This window comes from Nicotiana attenuata, unplaced genomic scaffold (genome assembly GCF_001879085.1).
Source record: "Nicotiana attenuata strain UT unplaced genomic scaffold, NIATTr2, whole genome shotgun sequence".
NCBI classification, from domain to species: Eukaryota; Viridiplantae; Streptophyta; class Magnoliopsida; order Solanales; family Solanaceae; genus Nicotiana; species Nicotiana attenuata.
This window is the reverse complement of record NW_017670907.1, coordinates 236,835-246,187: the sequence shown is the minus strand read 5'-3', so window position 1 is coordinate 246,187 and position 9,353 is coordinate 236,835. Positions and strand designations below refer to the sequence as shown.

Here is a 9,353-nt window from a genome sequence, read left to right as displayed (position 1 = left end):
CCAAATATTATGCGACGTCGATAAGATGAACAATCGTTAATCAGCACGTTTGTATTCAACGAATGCTCATAAATGTGATAACACAAACATGCAATAAATGCAGATAATGGCAATGAAGGTAATAAGAATGAATCTACCACCCAATTATTGTATGATTTGGATGGTTCTTTCCCCCGTCAGCAACGTGGAAAGAAGAGAAGTGAAGATGGTTATGGAATCTTTGGATCTTGTGAACAAAGAATAAATAACATGTGCTTGGATAAGATAATCGATGAACAAGACAACTTTTGTATATTCTCTCAAGTCAACCTTTTACAATATGTTTTTCTCAGAAAGTGCAGAAGATCCCTTTTTGTTTTCTATGTCTTCCTATTTATAAGGGATATCTCCAAAAAACCCTAAAAAGTACAAAACAGGGAATATCCAAAGGAATATTCCTTGTGTCCATATCTGAACCTATCCTACCGTTACTTCTTCACTTCAACTGCTCGCCCTCGACAACATCCCTCTCGAGGGTAGCATCCCGCTATTACACCGCAGTCGACCCTGTCCTTGATCCCGTTTATCTACTGTTACCAAGTCGCCAAATTTAGATCAGTATAAGTATATAATTTATGTACTAGGAAAAATAAACAGAAAATTAAACTGTCTTTTTGCGTAAAGGTCCTATTTTCAATCAGCCTTAATACCCTGCACACATATGAAACAACTAGTAGGCGCTCAACAATCGTCACGTTGTGGGCCAAAATGGAGAAACGTGTTAAGAAACCTATTGCTATGGGGGCCGGAATCACGTAGAGCATGGAAATTGGCCATCCTTTGGTTTTATATCATGTGCACCTCTCTCCTTCTTGATTGTTTTTTGTCCATTCATAATCATCTACACCTTAATTTCAAACTAGTTAAATTGATTAGGTTGAAACTTTTTATCTGGAAAATGAAAACAAGACTGGTCATTATATTTCCTTATGAATGTTACAGTTAGGGGCAGAGATATAGTATTAATTATGGATCCACATAAAACTTAGTAAAACCATGTAAATTGATATCTACATTTTTTGCAATATATCTGCCTATTTATCGCTTGTGTATTATTATCATCGTCAATTATAAGTATATGCAACTTGAGCAACCGACATCAAAAGAAGCTTCTAAAAAATGAAGTTCATACAAATATACAATATCGCTTCAAAAGACAAAAGATTCTAACTATCATAATGTTTAATTAAAAATCAATAAGCAACGAAGAGTGCTCCATAACTGAAGCATAAATTTCAAATACTAATGCAGTAGAGTTAAATACAACTGAAAAATCATTCTAATTAATTGAGTTGATAATGAGGGATGTTAGAATTAATTTTGTTGAGTTATATTAGGAGTGTATCACGCTAATTGATATTATTTTCGTTAGACAGACGAAAAAACTTATTTCTAAGGCGATTGCCGTTACTATATTCATGAATACATGGCGCGAATACATGTGAATACATGCGTGTACAGCTGGATTATCCTGATTTTTAGGCGCTTTTTGCTACTGTATTCATGAATACAACAACGCGAATACAGCGAATACACTTCTGTAACAACTAAATAATAGCTACAGAGGAAGTAATTATGTACTGTAACTATAGGAAGTTAATAGCTACTAAACAACAGTGATTTCTGAAAATTCCTAAAAAAATAAAGAGTAAATTGAACTGTCTTTTTGGGTAAAGATCCTATTTTCAATCAGCCTTGAATACCCTGCAGACACATGAAACAACTAGTAGGCCCTCAACAATCGTCACGTTGTGGGCCATTTGCATCTATACCCACTTTTTGTGTCACATTTTAACTTGTGCCCGCTTTGCAAAAAAAATTGCAAGTGTACCCGCTTTTTCGCATAACTTCAGCATACGGGGCTGAAGTAGCAAAGGCAATCGCGCAAAACTTCAGCATTCTAGTAGCCGGGCCTGAAGTTCAGCTCTAGAGCTGAAGTTTTTTTACCACCTATTAATATTACATACTAGAGCTGAAGTTTCCCAGTTACAACACAAAAACTTCAGCTCTAGTTTTTTTACCACCTATTAATATTACATACTAGAGCTGAAGATTCCATTTACAACATAAAAACTTCAGCTCTAGAGCTGAAGTTTTTGTGTTGTAACTGGAAAACTGAAGTTTTTGTTTTTGTAACTGGCTGAAGTTTTTATTTTGTAATCTTTCATAATTCAAATGCCACTTTGTCTCTTCAAATCACATTATTAGTTGCTTCTTCATGCTTCTTGGAATCTTTCCACCCAATTCAACACCTTCCATCCTTTACTTAAAAATAATCACTGCCGAAGTCAAGTTTTTGTTTTCTTTTTGTAGCAATCTGTTCAATTACCAACAGAATAATGTCGAAACATCATGAATATAATTCCAAAACGAAAGCGACAATAACGTAAGCACAAGCAAATATAAATTCAACCGGCAAGCGTGAAGACTCGCTGGAATTTATTTTCCGGTTGAAGTTCGATCAGGGAATGTCTGGCTAAAATTATAAGTCACTTTTGAATTTGAGAAGCAGAAGGAGGAGGAGAAAGGGGCTGAAGTTGTTAATAAAGTGAGTACAAGTTAACACTTTAAAAAAAATAGGTATAGGTTAAATGGGGGCGATCAAATAGGGCGCCCCGTGCAATTTTTACGGCCAAAACAGAGAAACAGTGTTAAGAAACCTATTTCTATGGGGGCCGGATTCACGTAGAGCATGGAAATGGGCCATCCTTTGGTTTATAGCATGTGTGCCTCTCTCCTTCTTGATTGTTTTCTGTCAATTCACCATCATCTACCCGAGGCAGGTGGCCAGGTAGAGAATACCTAGTGGCGCAAGATAATTCTCTCCTTTAAACTCGGCTATTTTTTCTTTTTAGTTGAGGGTGGAAGGTGACTTAACTCCGTTCGTGATCCCAATCTTGGAATCACTTAAAACTCGTACAAGCAAAGTTAGACCTTAATTCTAAACTAGTTAAAATTGATTAGGTAGAAACTTTTTATCTGAAAAGTGAAAACAAGACTGGTCATTATACTTCTTTATGAATGTTACAGTCAGGGGCGGAGCTATAGTGTTAATTATGGATCCACACGAGCCTAGCTAGTAAAACCATGTAAATTGATAAACCGATATCTACATTCTTTGCAATATATCTGCCTATTCATCACTTGTATATTATTACTAGATATTCAATGCCCGTACTAAGCACGAGCCCAACAATTTGATCTAGACTGTATTAACAATATTTGTCAACTTTGAGAGGAACAATGGGAGCAAATGGAAAGCTTCGAGCATATAATATAAAATTTTTATGTGGAACATATAATATTTACTCGTATGAAACATTACAAAGCATTGCAAACTATATTACATGGCCCCGCTTCGAACCAACTTCATGTTGGCCTTTTCTTTTAAGAGTTTCATAGGTCCTTTTCTTTTCCTCGTCCTTTTGGTGTCATAAAAGAGCAAGCTTCGAAATAATGTTCAATTGTCAAATTATCCAATCGTATAGATGATAACATATATATCACTTTGAGTTGTAAAAGATCCAAAAGGTGGAAAAATCTTACTTTTCTGAATATTGTGAAGTAATTCAAGAAGTGCCAAAGTAATATACATCCTGCAAGTTCCAAAAAAGCTAATAGGTGTAAACATTTATGTTTAATCATGTATATTGCCTTCAAATTTCTATTGTAGCATTTGAGAAATCATTTCCATCTTCCGTTTCTCCATTTAGAGATTAAAAATCAATAACTTCCTTGATATGTCTTGGTAGTAGGTAGGTCTCGCTACCATTTCAGCATAATCAAAAGTTTATCGAAATATAATATTTTTGCGTATTGCAAATTAGGATGTTGAATCAATGCTTTGCTACTACCCAAACAATCAAAAGTAATAAAATAAAAATTTATATGTAAGAGCCCTCTACTTCTCTCAATTACAAATTTAGTGGCAACAAATTGTAATTGTATAGTACAATAGTCGTTGCCCGTTGACATTAGTAAAAACTCAAATGGAGAACGATCAAGGTGTCGTACTATCCGTACTATTTTCTAGCATAAGTTGGATCACACAAAATTTGATTTTACAAGCCTGAATCATGAAATCTTAACATCAAAACTTCTCTAATAAGGATGTCTTGGTTTATGTCATGATATATTATAATTGATCAGATTCCTTCATGCTGGTGAATAATCCACGGGATAGTAAAGGAAATATGTTATAAATTGATCAACCATACCTTTCGCAGCCCTCTGGCTATCATCGTTCGCTGCTTCCAAATTACGCTCGCTCATCCCTCCCTAGAACATGCATTTCTCGCAATATCGAATCCCACAACTCAATACTAAATCATAAACCTGATGCTTGGAACTTAGTTAACAAAGAGACATATGGACATACTCATAACACATAATATTTCTTTGAAGAGTATTGTGACAAAGATGCTGGACCATCTCAGTAATTAGCATTCGTTCATTCATTTACTGAATGCATCTTTCCTTTTTCAGGAATCTGTATATATACAGAAAGGAATTTAACCTTGTTTAGTGGATGCAAAATTAAACCAAATATATATAAATAAAGAAATACGAAGGCATAATTGAAATGTTAAGAGGCTAATAAATATTTGTAAAATCCAAACAAGCTACAAAATATATGCTGCAAAAAAAAAAGAAGGTAAAGAACTACATAAATAACAATAGCAGTGGGTTAGGAATTTAGCGATTGTGTGATTACTTTATATTAATCTCAATCATTCAAGATATTAAAGTGAATTAATAAATTACTAAATTGGATAAGTTATTAAGAATGGCAAATTGATACATGAAAGAACTTCGCATTAAATACTATAAAACATTCACACAAGGACACATGGGATATTAATACTTCAATAACTCAAGACACTCTGCAAGCAGACTCTATTTAGTTAAAAGCCTCTCAAGTACATGTAATGAGAAAGAAGTTAACAGAATATGTGAGCACAATTAAGACCGATATTTAATTAAAGTTATATTGAAAGAATTTTGTAGTAATTAAGTATAAAAGAATTATTCCGCTGGATATGTGTAACCCAAATAAAAACGTGTATGCTGCTCAATTCTTTGAATAAAGTAGAAACCAAAAGAAATTCATGTTAAAATCTGAATGGTAATTTTAGCATGAAATCACAGAATAAGAAATGAAAATACTCTTATCTAACAAGGTACAATTACACCAAAGACTCAAGAGTAGAAACTAAAAAGTAGCAATTAGCTTTAAAAATCAATATTTCTGAAAACTAATATGGTAAATAAAAAATTCAAATCAGAAATTGGTTGGATTCGATTATTTCGTAATAAATTGAATAAACAATAGTCTTATTAAGTGGTAAGAGACAAATGTGGGTCAGATTTTGAAGTATATAAAGTATTATGTAGAGATAATTTGAGATAAGAACATTGAACATACCAAGGAAACGATGAAATGGGTTCTCTAGTGTTGGAGCGGAACAAGGTTGCTTACTCGAATATGCAGTGAACCGAACCAATTTCTCTTGCATGTTAGCCAAGTTTGATCTCAAGCTGGAGAATGAAATATATTTTAATGGATCTTTCATTAAAATAAATACAACCAATTGTAAGAATGAAGATGCAGTTTTCAGTTCCTCAAAATCAAAAGATAAACAAATGTAGAAGTTGAAATGGAGAAAAAGAAGAGAAAACTGAGTAGCAGCTGAACTGAAAATCATGTAAGAAAATAGTAGGAATAAAACATTCTAGTAAGAAAAGGAGGAAGCTGAACAGAGACTTTAACACGTGTTCTTTGCTGAAGCAAGCTTGAGTTAGATTAAAATGTCAATATTACCCTTGGTCGACCACCTTAGCTCCTCTATACAATAGAAAAATTATCCTCAATGTTCAGTATATGCAACTTGAGCAACCGACATCAAAAGAAGCTTCTAAAAAATAAACTTCATACAAATATACAATATCGCTTTTCAAAGACAAAAGATTCTAACTATCATAACGATTAATTTAAAAATCAATAGGCAACAAAGAGTGCTCCATAACTGGAGCATAAATTTCAAATACTAATGCAGAAGAGAATCTTCTCCGCCAATGCACCCCATGATCACCACATTTCTTCCTTTTCTTTTCAGAATAATAATAATATACTATTACTACTACTATATGTTATCCAATGCCAGAGAAGGGAGACCCCACCTAATATTGCATGGAACATGGCTCTCTTTTAATTTATTATCGACACACAACATATATTATTATAAGCTGCTCTCCTAAGTGGTCCAACCTAATTGCAAAAATATAAGTAAAAATCTTATCAATAAATACAAAGCGTCTTCACAAACATAGTTATTACTACATTGTAATTAATTAATCTACATTCACACTTTAATGCATGCGAGTAAGTTTTTACCAAAAACATATGGCTATGCCAATCGCAAGAATGGAAGTACGTACTCTACATATGCACTTATAAAATCAAAAATAAGGAAAATAAAAAGACATAAAAAAGAAACATCACTTTGAAATTTCTCACATGTCACTATCAAGTGCTTGGTAATAATTCTTACATGATTTGCTATACACCCAATTAAGGAATAAACTATTGATAATAAGAACAAAAAGGACAACCGTTGAATGATATTAAAGAAGATTAATTGAACTGTTGCTGCTCTGGCCATGGCCAAAAATTTGTCTGATCATCCACGGGAGTAACAAACATATTGCAGAAACCTTGATCATCTGGGACCGTTGGATCAATCTTGTGGCACTGGAGATCTGATCTTGATGAGCTCTGATGAAAGAGCTGGGCCAGAGGGATTGGGCTGGATTCTGGGAAAACATTATTCTTGGAGTAAAATGGGCTGTCACCTGATGATGTCCTTGTAGTTGTGGTTGTTCCAAGATTTACGTCTATACTGTTGTTGTCGTCGCTTCCATTACTCCAAGATCCCTCGTTTTCTTTGTTTAGATTAATCATTTGTGTACCTCCGCCGCCTGATTCTCTGTTCCTCAGAGTTAATGACTGGAGCTGCCACCAGTATATAGTGGATGACAACAAATGAATAAATTAAACAAACTTTAGTCTTTAGAGAACTGTGCATAACAGAAGTAGGAGTATATATTTTTACGCATAAAAACATCAGAGAAAATTATGAAGAATCTGGTTGTGGGTAGAGGCAGACGCAGAATTTTATTGCATGTGTTCTAAATTCTAGAATAGTGATATCAAGTTTTAGTAACTGGGTTCTAAATTTAATTTTTGTATTTATTTAGTAAATTTTTAATACAAGCACAGAGTTATACTAAAGCTATTGGGTTCGACCAAACCTGTACATTTACTTCTAGCTCCACCCCTGATTGCGGGCTTAAATTCTTTGTTTAAACCCTCTGGAACAATCATATATAGCCCTTTTGTTGACTTAATTCAATGAGTGGACCCAAAATGACTTATCAAACTATTAGTAAATCAAAATAAAAAATCAGCTAGTCATAATGAAACTCAAACTCAAACATACAAAATAAAACTTGGTGGTTGAGAATTATGTAAACTTAAAAGAAGTTAAGCTATAATAATTTAAGTCAATTTTTTTCAAAAAAACAAATTAAAAAATGGAGGGATATACCGGGTCTGTTGGGCGGACTGAATTATGATACATTATTTGATTCATTCATTTTGATCCAAGCAAACTTTGAAAGGATTGAATTATGATCCAACTTTGATCCAACTTGTCCATATTCTTGGGAAATTATCTAACTGTGAATTATGTGAGTCAGGTTGCGTTGACGATACAAGTCAGACCTCTCTATAACAACATCCTTATATAATGACACTTCACTATAAAAGCCAAGTTTTTTCGGAACCAAATTTCATGTTCTGTTATAATATATGTTTTCTATAACAATAATTCGTTATAACATCCAAAAATATTTGGAACAAACGAGTCTGTTATACAGAGGTCTGACTTAATTGGAAGTTACCTCGGAATGAAGATTCTTATTTTGAGTCTTGAGTGCATCATTATCAGACTTAAGTGCATCATATTGTCTCTTCAAGATCTCATAATCTCTTTCCAATTGTTTAGTCTTCCACCTTGCTCTTCTGTTCTGAAACCAAATTGCAATCTGTCTAGGCTGCAACCCTAAAGCTCTAGCCAACTGAATTTTCCTCTCAGGCTCAAGCTTGTTAGCCATTTCAAAACTTCTCTCCAGTGCCTTCACTTGTTCCAAATTAAGCCTCTTCTTCTTCTCCCCTAGCAATTGTGAAGATCCATCATCATCAGACATTTCATTATCGTCCACTCTCAAATCTTGATGATTATCGCACCTCTCCACACCCGAAAACGACATCGATCTCCTCATTAACATTGATGATACACCTGCATCCATCATTTTTGACATGGAACATTATTATATATGTGCAAAACTACTTAAATTTCAACAGATATATTATATTAAATTCTGTAAATCAAACCTATCAAGTTTAAATCTTTGATCGACACATAAGAAATTTACAATAAGTAGGGAGAGAGTAAAAAATTACGTACCAATGAAGTCTTGATGAGGAATATTACAAGGAGAAGGAAAAACTTTAGGGGAGGTGGAAGGAATGTGATTATCTTGAAACTTGATAGAAGTTTGAGGAGTAGAAGGAACAAAGGCCATGATCCCTGTAGTACCAGAAAGCATATTAATGTTAGCTAAAAATATCTCATAAGATTTTATTTCCAATAGTAAGCTACTGTATATATGGTATGCGTGTCAACTATTGAGGGTGTGAAGTCAGAGGTCTAAATTTTGAAGTGGGAACATGGAATGGGGGACATTAACATGGGGTAGGAAGATGGCAAGACTGGAATCCAGCGAAGTGTATAGTTAAGAAATAAGAGGCATATAACGTGAGGTGTTATTTATTTTATTATTAAGTCTTCCAAATATTCTTCTTACCTGCAATGTGATGTTGTTCTATTGCTCTTAGACCTTTGCTAATTTAGGTATTTATATTTACATGATATGAAATCCATTATAACCCTTCTTGGATTAATTTTCTCGAACTTACACTTTTTTATTCATCTATGTATACAATTTACACTATTTATCATTTAATATGTGAACTTTCTATCAGTTTAGACTGGCTAGATCAGTTAGGCTATTCACTATAAGTCAACCGCTACACAATATCATACTTTCAACAATATTATGAGTTATGGGCTTATGGCTACTAATTAGTCTTTTAATCGGACAAATATAAGATATGAGCTGATACCGGCCGCATGGTTTACATCTACAATTTGAGGGAAAATTTATTAAAATTGGTGAAAATTTGTTCAACA

The 9,353-nt window shown here is 33.7% G+C and overlaps 1 protein-coding gene and 1 long non-coding RNA gene across 2 annotated transcripts; both read right to left on the bottom strand.

Moving 5' to 3' along the window:
• Positions 1-3,289: 3,289 nt before the first annotated feature.
• On the bottom strand, positions 3,290-5,760 carry LOC109244397. Its single transcript, XR_002070692.1, has 3 exons — positions 5,465-5,760; positions 4,257-4,528; positions 3,290-3,635 (listed from the first exon to the last, which is right to left on the bottom strand). It is a non-coding gene; the product is annotated as an uncharacterized LOC109244397 (long non-coding RNA).
• A 745-nt stretch (positions 5,761-6,505) lies between these two features.
• Positions 6,506-8,863, bottom strand: LOC109244399 (homeobox-leucine zipper protein ATHB-13-like). Its single transcript, XM_019411481.1, has 3 exons — positions 8,568-8,863; positions 8,002-8,399; positions 6,506-7,051 (listed from the first exon to the last, which is right to left on the bottom strand). Exons 1-3 carry the CDS (start codon positions 8,707-8,709, stop codon positions 6,674-6,676), a joined length of 918 nt encoding a protein of 305 aa, XP_019267026.1. The 5' UTR covers positions 8,710-8,863; the 3' UTR covers positions 6,506-6,673.
• Positions 8,864-9,353: the final 490 nt, after the last annotated feature.

Bases quoted from the DNA above. Each gene is read 5' to 3' on its own strand.
- LOC109244399 (XM_019411481.1), bottom strand. From the start codon at position 8,709: ATGCTTTCTGGTACTACAGGGATCATGGCCTTTGTTCCTTCTACTCCT. The intron at 8,400-8,567 runs GTACGTAATTTT...TGATGGATGCAG, and splicing joins TCCTCATCAAGACTTCATTG to GTGTATCATCAATGTTAATG. The intron at 7,052-8,001 runs GTAACTTCCAAT...TACTGGTGGCAG, and splicing joins ATAAGAATCTTCATTCCGAG to CTCCAGTCATTAACTCTGAG.